General features: G+C 39.6%; 1 protein-coding gene across 8 annotated transcripts in view; it reads right to left on the bottom strand.

Moving 5' to 3' along the window:
- Swt1 (SWT1 RNA endoribonuclease homolog) overlaps window positions 1-14,096 on the bottom strand; it is a 64,049-nt gene that overhangs the window by 49,798 nt on the left and 155 nt on the right. The window contains exons 1-8 of one of the 8 annotated variants that reach the window (XM_070034228.1): window positions 13,917-14,051; window positions 10,506-10,649; window positions 10,265-10,348; window positions 6,993-7,073; window positions 5,049-5,107; window positions 4,933-4,962; window positions 3,545-4,247; window positions 114-173 (exon numbers count right to left, since the gene is read on the bottom strand). In XM_070034228.1, coding sequence (XP_069890329.1) covers window positions 114-173; window positions 3,545-4,247; window positions 4,933-4,962; window positions 5,049-5,107; window positions 6,993-7,073; window positions 10,265-10,348; window positions 10,506-10,517 — 1,029 coding nt within the window. In that variant the 5' untranslated portion in view covers window positions 10,518-10,649; window positions 13,917-14,051. The other 7 variants (XM_070034225.1, XM_070034222.1, XM_070034224.1 and 4 more) reach the window with 7 other exon arrangements.

Genomic DNA, 14,096 nt, shown 5'->3' with positions numbered 1-14,096 from the left:
ACACAGATAGATACAGCTTTTTAATCTCTTAAATTTAAGGTACAAATCCTTTCATGTAAGACAAAGTGGGAACTGTTTGAATTTCATTAAAATATTCAAAGTAAATAAGTAACCTCTTGATCTGTATCTTGAACACTTTCAGGTGACACTGATGAACATGGTGCTTCAAAATTCTGAAGTGAAAAGAATCATTATATTAGTTAGGAATGAAACACACAAGTTTTTAAACTTGACACTATTAACATTTGGGGCGGGAGTTAGGGGATTGTCCTGTACCTTCTAAGATGTTTAGCAGCATCACTGGACTCTGACCACTAGATGTCAGTAGCACTACTCACACTCTCCATCTTTAGACATTTCTAAGGGTCCCTTGATTCTCCACAGAAAAGCCCCATTCTATTCATGTAACGTGGGAGTAAAATTATTTGGGGCTTTCAGTACTAAATATAGTCATCTCCTCAATGTTGAGCTATATGCACTCTAAGAAATAGAAAGAAACATGATAAAAAAAAAAAAAAAAACTGGCCTTCAGTGATGGAAGCCAAGGAGCCATTTCTAAAAGGGACATGGCAAAACAAAAGGAACTGGAGGACTGTAATCAGGCAAAACAGAAGACTGAAAAATTCACAGTTGTATTATGTGCTTGGTGTTTTATTTTTTTGTCTTCTAACATTCCAACTTGGTATCAGCACTTGTTTGTGGTTTTTTGTTTTTGCCAGTCCTGGGGCTTGAACTCAGGGCCTAGGCACTGTCCCTGAGCTTTTGCACAAGGCTAGCACTCATCACTTGAGCCACAGCACCACTTCCGGCCTTTTCTGTTTCTGTGGTGCTGAGGAATTGAACCCTGGGGCTTCATGCATACTAGGCTAGAACTCTACCACTGAGCTACCTTCCCAACCCTGTACTAGAACTTCTTTTGCTGGTTTTCTAGATTTTTTGAATTGGTATTCTTATATAGCCAGACTGGCCCTGAACTCTTGATCTTCTTGCCTCAGCCTCTTATGAACTGGCACATTTTCTCAATAAATAAGTTAAGTCCTAACCTGATCCTATGTACAGGTGACAGGAAGCTCAGCAAAAAAATAACAGGTTGCTCACTCAGCAAAAAATAAAATAAAAATCATTTTTTAAGAATTTTTCAAGATAACTGCAAATTCACATGTATTTTAGAGGAAACTGTAACACAAATTATAGAACCCCTTTTAAACAAATACAGTATTTACAAAAATGCTTCAGTGGGAATTTAGCTTCCACCCTATCTCTACATCAAAATTCCTATGACATAACACTACCTGCATCATTTATAACTACCTGCATCATTTATATCAGCCCATTATAGCTTTAAAATTTCATGACCATGCAATTTATAATCTCAGCTCTGATTTTAGTTTTCTTATTTTACTTTTAAAAATATATTAGCATGCATTAGTTATACAAAGTTTCGTTATATTTCTACACATGTATACAATATATCCTAATCAATCTTATCCCCTTTCTTTCCCATACACTATCCTTCCTTAAAGCACCATCAACAGATATCATAGTTCTATTTTCACACAAATAAACTATGTTGACCACATTCATCCTCATTTACATTCTTTGTCATCCCTTTCCCCTCCTTTTGATGCCCACTCCCTTATTTGAGCCTGTTTTACTTTCCTATCATTCTTTGTTGTATATGTGTGTGTACTAATTGTACCAAAGAATTTCATAATGTTCCTCTAATTTTTCTCTTTTTTTTCAGTCCTAGAGTTTGACCTTAGAGCCTTATACTTGCAAGATAGGCTCTCAACCAATAAAGCTACACTTCCACTGCTGACTCTAAATCTGACCAGATTATCATTTATGTTTGTTTTTTGTTTTTGTTTTGCCAGTCCTGGAGCTTTATCTCAAAGCCTGGACACTGTCCCTGAGCTTCTTTTGCTCAAAGCTAGCACTATACCACTAGAGCCACAGTGCCACTTCTTGGCTTTTTCTGTGTATATGGTACTGAGGAATCGAACCCAGGGCTTCACGCATTCTAGGCAAGCACTCTACCACTAAGCCACATTCCCAGCCCTTAAAACTCTTGAAATTCAAATATTCTTATTTTTTTCTTTGAGCTCCAAATACCCCTTTTGTTCACTGGGGAGTTAAGGGATTTTCATCACTTAACAATCCAGAAAAGTTCATTTCAGTTGTCCCAAATCAATTCCTCCCTACTAAAAATGAAAGTTTTAATAGCATTTAATTTGCCTTCCTCCAGCATGCCTTTTTAAATACATGGATTAAGACCAAGCCTTCCCAGGTGAAGACAAGAGAGTAGCAAGAACGAAGATAGTCATGGTTTTTGCTACCAATACTTTCTAACTGGAAAATGTGATTATTTTGCTTCCCTGATTACCTTTCAGTTAATTTCTTTCATCTGTAAGATATAATTGGAGCAAAAACATTTGAAACCAACCCAGACAGAAAGATGCTATCACAAAAATAACAAGCAAAAAGATAGGGCTGGAGGAAAGGCTCTAGCTGTTAAGCTCCCACCTAGCCTGGAGTTCAAGCCCCAGCACTAACAACAGTAACAATAATACAACTTCCTAAACCATTCTTCTGCCTCCTCAGTTATAATCCATCTTTACCCAGAAAGTATCTTCAGGGGCTTGCAGAGTTGACTAATTGGTAGAATGTCTGCCTACTAGGTGTGCAAGACTCTGGGTTCAAACATCAGTACCCAAGTTTAAACTCCAGTAACATTAACACAACAACAACAAAAGGGAAGTATGTTTTGAACTAGGATCTCATTATAATGCTCAGTCCATCCCCCTGGGCTCAAGTAAATCTCCTGCCTCAGCTTCACAATCTGTAGTCTTAATATCCAAAAGGGCTGTTTATGTGCAGTCTAATTCATTTCTAAGTTCCAAATATCTAAAAGTTTTTATTTTCCATATAAACAAAGCTATGGAGATTGGATCTCAAGAGTCCACAAATGCCAATTTTTACCCAATCGAAAAGCAAAACATACCATTCCTCTGCCTAAAATAGCCTTGCTTCCTCATTCCAAAGTACTTCACTTGTATCTAAGGAAATTCACGTTACATCCTTTAGTCAAGGTACACTAAAGCTACGTTAATCTCAAGCTGTGCTTGCCAATATTCAGTGTACTTAATTTGCATTAATTTACATAAATAATCCCTGAAAACACACTGTATACCTCTTACAGAGTATTTTATTACAGTGCATGTTATACAGAGACTACTAGACTATTAGCCCCTAAAGACTACAGTATTTGATTTCAAAAAGCATACAAGATTTATAGTGCTTCCCCCCGCCCACACACACACAAATATCTGTAAGTACTTCTTTGTATGCATTTATACATTCCCTTCTGTTACAGATCCTTGATGACCAGAATATAACCTTAGGGAAATTGAAATTAGAAAATAAGAGATCTGTTATTTTTACAACCAAGTTAAATCAGTCCTTAATGATTATCATCAGTAATAAAAGAAACTAAAACCTTACCAATTGTTTTTTGCTAAACCCAAATTCCTCATTTTGTACTTACCTGGGTAAGGTTTTCCTTAGAATTTGAATCATTACTTTCTTGATACTCATGATATTTTCTTTTCCTCTCATTAACAGTCTGCTTATATGTGGAATCTGAACACAAGTGTTCAGTTTTGTGCCTTGTTAAACTTAATGAAATCCGGGAACTTTCCAGGCGTTCTTTTTCTTCCTGCTTAGTCTTTGACTTGTTATATTCTAAATTGTAAACATTTTCTTCTAGTAGTTTCTGGCGGGTATTAAAAGATTTTATTGGAATTCTGAAGCTGATTTTCTTTCCTTTAGATTCAAAAGGTTCCTTAATTATGTTGTTGGAATTATAATCATGAGAAAATTGATTTTTCTTGTATTTCACCAAGATACATTCTTCAGAATTGTCTCTAAATTTATTGGTCCTTTCATTCTTGATTTCTTTCACCTTTTCCCTCTGAGCAAGTAAATGAGGCCATTTCTTTTCCTTCATCTGGTTTTCAGCTTTAGGTTTCACATCTTTGGCAATTTTAGGACAGCTAAAATTTTTAATTCCAAAGTCAAGCTTACTCCTTACATTTGTAAATTTAATATCTTTTTTAGTTCCATTTGAAAGACTCTGTGATGTAATCTGGTTAGCATTTGAGTATGATGCTTCTTGGAGTTTAACAGATTCTTGAGATGAAGAACTGCATTTTTGTTTCTTTCTGGGTATATCAATTTTTGCATTCAATCTGGAAAGAAGCAGAAAAACCTCTACTTCATTACAAATAATACTTATGATACAACTTTTGTTAGGGTTGACAGACTGGTCTTTAAGAAAAAAGTAGACAAGTGCAAGGACCTGAGTGTGGTCTTTAATGAGAGAGAAGAGAAAGAGAGAAGAGTGAAGGAGGGGGGGGAGAAGACAGGGGAGAGGGAGTGCAGTGTGGGGTGGGGCGGAGGAGAAAAGGAAGAAAGAATAGAGTGCAGTGGGGGAGGGGGGTAAAGGAGGGAAGGATTAACAAATAGTGTGGAATCACTGGTTTACTATGGATTAACATATAGCGTTGGAATCACTGGTTTACTATTTGAGAGTTAATTTTACTAATATCAGACAAAATAAATTCTGAAACAATTAAAAAAATTATCATAATCACTGTACTTTTCATTGAAACTTTAGTAACTACAGAAGAAAATGGGATGCTTATATACTTCTTAATAGAGAACTTCCTAACAATGAGAAAAATAATAAAGGAAAACAGTGATACTATGTGGCTACTTCAGCATATGAAAAAATAAGCCAGGTACTGTGGCACAAGCCTCCTAATACTTAAGGCACAGGAAGGAAGATTACAATTCTGAGTCCAGCCCGGAGTATATAGCAAGATTGTCTCAAATTACTAGGACTGGTTTATCATGTAGTGGTATAGCACTTGCCTCACATGTGCTAGATCCTGGGTTTGATCACTAGCAATAAAGAAAAAGAAAAAGAAAGTTAGTCTTAATTTTTAAGGCAAAATAGTAAAAAGCGTTGTAGAAAAAATGGATTTTACCTTTTCAGGTCTTGTCGTCTTTTGGTATTACAATATAGAATGTCTGTATGATCTGATTTCTAAAAATTAAAAAATTAAAAACATCATTTAGAAAATATAAATTGTGTATTAGAGTTAAAGTGACAGAGAAAGGACATTAGGACATAATTCTTTTCCATAACTATAAATAGGCTGCCATAATTATTTAATCCTCCCAATTATCATCCTTATTTTACAAATAAAACACCAAAGGCTTAAACAGAATTAGATATCTACCTCATCAGCACAGAAAAAGTCAGTAGCAGACAGACCACTCTGTACTCTGGGGTGATACCCAAGAAAGGTAATGTTGAAAGCTGAACGTTGGTGGCTCACACCCGTAATCCTAGCTACTCAGGAGGCTGAGATCTGAGAATCAGGGTTCAAAGCCAGCCTCGGCAGGAAAGTCTGTGAAACTCTTATCTCCAATAAACCACCAGGAAACCCTCTGAGGCTCAAGTGGTAGAGTGCTAGCCTTGAGCTATAGAGCTGAGGGACAGCGCCCAGCCCTAGAGTTCAAGCCCCATGACTGACAAAGGGAAAAAAAAAAAGGATATGTAGAAATAACTTAAAGATATGGCTAAGCGTCAAAGCAGAAGAATAACCAGTCGTATTAAAGAGTTCAAAACATCCACCACCAAAAGGTGAAGGTCCTCAGGAAAAAAAAGGTAGACAAAATACATTCTAAAGATTGAAAAATGAGTCAGGCATCATAGTTTAAAGATGTAACCCTAGTTATCTGGATGGTAGAGATGAGGATAATCTGGTTTGAGGTCCAGACTCCATCATTGTCAATGTCCAAGGCAGCGTTGGGGTCCCTGGGTAAGGGTTGCGAAATCACCAGGATACAGGGGATGCAGAGTGCAAACAGCAATTGCCACTTCATGCTGTGCTTTATTGTTAGTTGAGTATTTAAAGACAAGCAAGCATTATTTTTGCCAAGATTTAGTCAGGAGACATTCACACAAAGAATTTCAACAGATACAATTTTACTTAACCTATGAGACAATGTCTTTGTATATTTTTACCTAAACTATTTTAGAGCAAGCTCAAACCACTTCCCCATACTCAGGAAAATGCTTGACTAGCTGTTCATCTATGCTTAAGCAAGCAGAGAGCTACTTCCTAAGCTTCCAGGACTCTGTGACGTGTGCTTTGAGATAGGGAGAGAACATGTTCCCTCTCTAGCCCAGCATGCCAAGATAATCCTGAGGCAGGAGCCTGCATTATTCTGCCCCTCCAACACAGACCCTAAGTCTTCACACATCATGACCAATGGCTTGGCACAAAGGTGCACATCTGTTGTCCCAGAAATGAGAAGCACAAAGACACTCAAAAACAACTAAAATAGCTGGGCACTGGTGGCTCATGCCTATAATCCTAGCTACTCAGGAGGCTGAGATCTGAGGATCACAGTTTGAAGCCAGCCTGGGTAGAAAAGCCCTCAGAGACTTGGGAGGCTGAGGTAGGGTGATTGCTTTGATCCTCAGAAGTCAGGTTAGCTTTGGCAACAAAGTGAGACCTCAACTCTTAAACAAAAAACTTCATGAACATCATTTAGTTAGTTACAATATCTTTTTTCCTAGTAGTAGTGGGGTTTACACCTGCTAGGCAAGTGCCATTTGAGCCATATGCTAGTCCTTTTGTATTTAGTTTCTTTTCAGATATAGTCTGAAAAGCAATGTGTACCATTACCTCTGCCTGGTTTTTGAGATAGGATGTCACTTTTTTTTTATTTTTTTTTTAGGTCTGAGACTGAGACTTGAACTGGGCACCCCTTTCAAATCATTGCCTAGCCCTCTACCAAATGAGCCACGCCTCCAACCTCTCTCACTAACTTTTGTCCAAGATGATATCAAACTTCCATCTTCCTGTCTCCACCTGTCAAGCAGCTGGGAATAAGTCATTACAGTATTTAATACTCACCAGTTTTCTCTTCCCCGATGAAATTGGTCTTATAGAGTAAGGTGAACGAATAGAACTGGCTGAAGGTTTTTCCTCCTTGTCCTAAGAATGGCATTTGGTGAGAAAGAGGGGAAAACAGAAAAGTTCAAAATGAAGTACACTCAGCAGTATTTCATCATTATTCCACATTGATATGCCTATTTAATAATGCACTCCAGAGGAGAACACTTAAAGATATAGAAACTTTGATAAGAAGAAGAAAGACTACTAGAAAGAAAATTGAACTAGAAATATTCTGATTTATGAGCCTGTATACTCATCAATTAGAGATGAGATGCATACAGTTGCACAGCAGGCCAGCTGACAGTTCAGATAATAATGTAGTAAAAGTTGACACTATCATGGTGGGATTCAGTCTTCAACAAAGTAAAACCATACATCCCATCAGTTTTTAGTAGATCTTGAATTCAATGGACCAAGAACAAACTTGTTAGGAGTACCTACCATGTACCAAAGATGCAAAGAACAGTGAGAAGAGATTAATCGAAAGATAGTATACCATAGGTTAAAAATCCAGTGCCAAAAATCCAGTGCAGTCACATGATATAGCAGAATAAAGAGAGGAAGTAGATAGGATGGGCTGGGAGCTGAAAGTGGGAGGATTTGGGATATTTAGTTAAAACTGATCCCATTGACATGTTGACATCTGAATAGAGACCAGAACAAAAAGAAGAAACACAGAATATGAATAAAAAGAAAAAGAGTTTTCAACTCAAAAGAGAACAATCAGCAAAACCAAGGCCCTGAGAGGCACAAATGAGCTGAGATCCTGGAACAAGTAAGCCACAGTAGCATAGAAGAGAGTGATGGGGAGATGAGATGGGGAAAGCAGGTAGTTTTGTTAGCCCCAACACGCATGGTTAAGTTTTTACTCTGAATGGTATGAAAACCAATAGAAATTATTGAACAGAGGAATCATGATTTGCTTACATTAACAACTACTGGGTTAAGAATAGACCAAGAAGCCGAACACCAGTGGCTCACACCTATAATCCTAGCTACTCAGAAAACTCAGATCTGAGTATCACAATTGGAAGCCAGCCCAAGCAAAATGTCTGTGAGACTTTTATCTCCAATTAACCACCAAAAAGCTGGAACTGAAGCTATGGCTCAAAGTGGCAGGGCACTAGCCTTAAGCGAAAAAGGCCAGGGATGGTACCCAGGCCCTGAGTTCAAGCTACAGGATCAGCACCAATAAAAAACAAAAATAAGAATAGACCATGAAGAGGCAAAGGCAAAAACAGAAACTACTGGGATAACTGGAGAAAACAAGTTGGCTGCTTAGACCATGGAATAGCAATAATAAAGGTCTTAAGACTTTGACTATATTATAAAAAAGAAAAGAAAGCTCTCGAAGAGAATGAGAGAAATGGTCCAAAAGAAATTATCCTTTTCCTGACTTATGTAACTGTAACTCCTCTGTACATCACTTTTATAATAACAATAAAAATTGTTATTTAAAAATAAATTTATAGAAATCACTATTAGATGGGCTGGGAAGATGGCTCAGTGGTAGAGCGCTTGCCTTGCATGCCTGAGACCCTGGGTTCAATTCCTCAGCACCACATAAGCAAAAAGAAAAAGCCGGAAGTGCTGCTGTGGCTCAAGTGGTAGAGTGCTAGCCTTGAGCTGAAGAGCTGAGGGACAGTGCCCAGGCTCAGAGTTCAGGCCCTACGACCGGACCCAAAAACAAAACAACAAAAAAAAGAAATCACTAATAGACTGGATACCAGTAGAGGATGCTCCTAGGATTTTTATGCAAGTAAGTGAATGAAATCGCAATTGACTCAACTGGGGAAATTGTGAGCCTGGGCACTTGAAAGCTTATTATCTAAAAAGATAAAGAGAACCAGCAAAGGAATTTGCGACACAAGCATTCATTAGAAAAATGAAGAGTACAGTATCTCAGAAGCTAAGTGAAGAGCTAGCCTTGAGCTGAAGAGCTGAGGGACAGTACCCAGGCCCAGAGTTCAGGCCCACGACCTGACCCCTCCCCACCCCCCCAAAAATGGCATACAGTTCAAGAATGATAAATGGTGGTGGTAGGGATATAAATCAAGGACAAAAAAATACCATATGACCATGTCCAAGGTCCCTTTCCTAATTACCACTATAACTTGGAGACTAAATTCATATTCAGAAAGCTTATAAGAAGCAAAGAACAAACATCAAAGAGTACAATGTATCTTGACTATTTCATTCTGGTCATTAAAGTCTTATGAACTAACCTACAACACAGAAACCACTTAAGTGGATAGTCACCTTTGCAAGACTAGTCTCTCATTATGGATGGTAAAATAGCACACACACACTAATTCTGGTGATGAATTATGCAGACTATTCATAAATATACAATAAAACCAATTAGATGAGGTTTTCTTTTACTGGTTTTGATAACAATTACATTGTTCTTACTTCCTAGAAACAGTACCACCCAAGTTATGACATACTCTAAATTTCATCTCCCAAATACTTCTTAAATGTAGTGTTGAAAATAGAGAAAGGAACATGGAAAGTATAGCTTTTCTAACATGAACACTATCATCTGCCAAACTTTGGCCATTGATTGACAGTAGTGCAACTCTGGCCAATACTGAAGAAATGAAGAAAGAAAATGTGGGAAGCAGTCTAATCATGAATTGTTATTACAAATGTGAAAATGGGCTTAGAATTGAGGTCACAAATGAAAAGTATTTTCCTCTCAGTACTCTAAACCTCAGTTTTTTATCTGTGCAACTGAGATAACAGTAACTACCTCATAAAATTATAAAGAATAAGAAAAATAACACAAATAAGGAATGAGAAAATCAACTTACTTCTTCTAGGCTACATAGGCAGAATAAAGTATTTACTTATCTCAATGCAAAAGTAAGTTGTATTTTTTTATTACATAAACATAAGCCATAGCCTGGTGCTGGTGGCTCACACCTATAATCCTAGATACTCAGGGGGAAAACCTGGATGATCATGGCTCAAAGCCAGCCCAGGCACAAAAGTCCATGAGATTCCATCTCAAATTAACTAGCAAAGAGCTTGACTTGTGGTGTGGCTCAAGTGGTAGAGCACCAGCCATGAGCAAATAAGCTATGCTAGCAAGAGGTCCCTAATTTTAAGCAGTAGTAATAAAAAGAAGAATAAATAAATAAATACGGAAAAAGGGGGAGGGAAGGAAAGGGGAGGGAACTTAGGGGAACCAAGACATTGTGAGGTCTATAAATAAAAATTCTTACTACATCAAAAGTAACTGAAGAGGCACAGCTTTTTCTTTGAGCATCTTCTTCTTTCCCACGAGATTCTTCATTGGACATCTTTAAAAGCTAGAACAAAAATTCCAAATACATTTTTATAACGATAAAATACATTAGGAACTATTCTTTTTTAGATATATAAAAATTAGTTTTAAAAGATGGTTTCCACATTCTATCTATTCTCAAGATGGTTAGATGCTCTCATTGTTCACATTTTCTTACTTACATTCTCCTTCATAAAAATCTGTTCCTCTCCTTCAGTTTGATCAGTCAAGCTTGAGTTTCAAACTATGCCTTGACAAGGTTTTTTTCTTTTTTGCTGTTTTTGTTTTCTTTTTGTTCTGTTGCTTGTTTATATGTATTTGAGGGTCTAAAGAGAGGCACAGAAATGGAGAGACAAAGGGTAAACAAATGCAGCAATGGTATTCAGTGGACACTATGTTGAAACTTATGGGTAGATATGGCAGGAAAAAAGTGGGAGAGAGCAAAACGAAATGTACTCTTTACCTGACTTACGTAATTGTAAGCTCTCTGTATATCATCTTTATAATAATTTAAAAAACAAATAATCTATGCCTTGAAGCTATTACTTCTTCCTCCAATGCCAGATTATTTTCAATTGCCTGCTGATACGACATATTTTACAACATCTACACTTCAAAACCAATTAGTTATGAATTTTCATTTTTTCCAATACATTCTGTCATTTCTTTTGTGAACCTTCAGCAAACTGCAGGCAAACTACATATACAATTTTCTGAGCCCATTTCATTATACGTAAAATAAAAAATTCATCTTAGAGGGTTTTTGAGAAAGTCAATTAAAACAATGGAGACAAAAACTATCTTGCCCAGGAGGTATATGATAGGTTCTATTAGAACCAGAGTTTCTTGAAAAGTGTGCTGTATTAAAAACTTGGGAAATGCCATTAGGTGATGACAAAATATATTTGAAGTTGCTCCTACAGCGCTATCATCATGCCTTCACAGGACAGTATCCCTGGCAGGTATCTTCATAGAAACCTCATGAAAAAATGCAAAGCCAAATTCACCTGAAAGTCATTTCTGAATTCCTGACCCAGAGAAACTATGGGATGACTAAGTGTTTATGATCCTGTTAAGCCAAACTTTTTGGATAACCTAGTAACTGACTGATGCACAAGTGTACTTCCTTAATTCTTCAAACTTTGAAGATTCCCTTCATGCTCAGAAATCCTTAAATACATTTCCACAGAATCCATATACTAAAATTGAATGCTTTCATGTTTTGTTTTCCAGCTGGTATTAAATTATGAAGTTGACTTTTTTTTTTTTTTTTTTGGGTCTGGTCGTGGGGCCTGAACTCTGGGCCTGGGCCCTGTCCCTCAGCTCTTCAGCTCAAGGCTAGCTCTCTATCACTTGAGCCACAGCGCCACTTCCGGCTTTTTTCTTTTTGCTTATGTGGTGCTGAGAAATCAAACCCAGGGCCTCAGGCATGCAAGGCAAGCGCCCTACCACTGAGCCACCTTCCCAGCCCGAAGTTGACATATTTTCTCAAGCTTTCTAGAAACAAAAACAAACAAACAAGAACTGGGGATGTAGCTCAGTGGTAGAGGGCTCGCCTAGTATGTGCAATGCCCTGGCTTCCATTCCCAGCAGCACCCAAAAAAAGGAAAAAATAAATTACAGAAAGCATCTAGAAATGTAAAAAAAAGCGATTATTCTTAAAGGATGCATTAAAATAGCCAGCATTTCTTTTTTTTTTTTTTTGTCAGTCGTGGGGTTTGAACTCTGGACCTGGGCGCTGTCCCTCAGCTCTTCAGCTCAAGGCGAGCGCTCTACCACTTGAGCCACAGCGCCACTTCCTAGCCAGCATTTCTTTAGGCTGTAATTATATAGATTATATAACAGCGATACTTTACATTTAATTATTAAAATAAAGTTCAATATATGCCCAAGAATACTAGTTAATCAAAAGAGGGAAGGATTTAAAGGATTTTAGTTGTCTTGATTGGCTGGAAATGGAAACCAAGGCCTGAGTACTAGGCAAGAGCTCCAGGGCTAAGCTACAGCCTCAGATTAAAAGGTCTTTAGAACCTTTATGAGGATAATCGATCTTAAAAACAACAAAACAACGACGACAACAACAAACAACGGCTCCAGTGGCTGGCTCCCTGTAATCCTTGCTACTCAGGAGGCTGAGATCAGAGAATTGCAGTATGAAGTCAGCCCCAACAGACATATCCAAGAGACTATAATTTCCAATTAACCAATAAAAAGCGACCTTCAGCGGAAAAAGCTAAGGGACAGCCCCCAGGCCCTGAGTTCCAGCCCCCATAGCAGAAAACAAAACAAAACAACCCTCCAAGCCAGGAACTGGTGGCTCACACCTGTAATCCTAGCTATTCAGGGGGCTTACATCTGAGGAGAGGGAGGTTCGAAGCCAGTCAGGACAGGAAAGCCTGAGACTCATCTCCAATAAACTACTCAGAAAAAGCCAGAAGTGGCGCTGTGAGCCAAAGAAGCTCAGGGACAGCACTCAGGCCCTGAGTTCAAGCCCCAGGGCCTCCCTCCGGGCCCCCCCCATCGCCTCCCATCTCCCCCACCCCCAAACGAAAACAACAACAACAAAAACAAACCATTCAACTTGGAAACTAAGGGCAAAGAAAAAGGCCAAGTTCCAAATTAGCATTTCCGACACACACCCACACCCACACCCACACACACCAAAAGCAAAAAACAAAATAAACAAAAAAAAAAAAAACCCTTCCAGATAAGCTTCCAAACGAAGGGGAAAGGAAGAGGCCAACTTCCAGTTAGCGTTTCAAGGTGACAATTCAGGCTCTCTTCCATTCCTGAAAACCAGTAAGAAAAACAACAGACCAGTAAGCAAGGTACACATCACCCTTAATAACTCAGAAAAAAACATCTGGATGGATGTCTGGTACCAGAGACGAAAAAGCAGCTTCCCTCTCATTCCCTGCTGCCAAAACCCTTCAAACGAGTCCCAGGCAGGGAAACTAGAAAACTCAACTTCGTCCCTCTCCCCTCCCTCCCCGCTTCCCCCTCCCAACCACCACCCCCCCCCCCCCCCGCCCTAAAGAGAAAAGAACGACTGACAAGGGTAAAGAGAAGACTGGGGAGCAGATTCACCAGCATAAATCGTAGGAAACCTGAAACGCATCCACCAAGTGCCTCGAAGCTCTCAACAATCCCGGCTCTTGTCTCGGGCCTGTAAGGCCCATGCCCACACCGGGCCCAAAGAACCCAATGCTCCCAGGACCCGCGGCCGCAAGCAACACGACACAAGCGTTCGGGTCACAGGTGTGGGCTGAGGATGTGAAAGGAGGTGCGGTCCAACCCAGCTCGGAGTTAGCCGGACAGGTCTCGGCGACTCGGCGTCCGGCGGGATTCACCCGCTTCCCAGAAACCCACCAGAGCCGGACTCAGCGAGGGGGCAAGCTCGAACCTACGTCCCGCACCGGGCCACACCCTTCAGTGAGCCAGACCCGCCCACAGCCTCGTCCCAGGCTCCAGCAACTCCGGGACAACTTCCGCCGACTCGCGGCCCTTCAGAGTGTCTGGCTCAGGGGTGAGGGGCCCCGGGATGGAAGACCCCCCTAACCCAGCTAAAAGTCACCGCACCTCCAGTTTCCTACCTTACTGGCGCCTGCGGCGGTAGCGACTCCGGAGGCCCAGGCCAGGAGAAAGCCCCCCCCCCGAGCCCGCTGCTCACTGGGAAATGTAGTTCTGGGCTCGGCTCCACACCAACGCCCCAACGCTCCGTAGCGTTCTTCCTCTGAGGACTGGAACTCGGCCCCGCCCACGGGGCGCGATGC

Source organism: Dipodomys merriami, unplaced genomic scaffold, assembly GCF_024711535.1.
Source record: "Dipodomys merriami isolate MVZ:Mamm:240054 unplaced genomic scaffold, mDipMer1.0.p SCAF_24, whole genome shotgun sequence".
Lineage (NCBI taxonomy): Eukaryota > Metazoa > Chordata > Mammalia > Rodentia > Heteromyidae > Dipodomys > Dipodomys merriami.
Note: the sequence above shows the minus strand (reverse complement) of the source record. Positions and strands in the feature narration are given on the sequence as shown.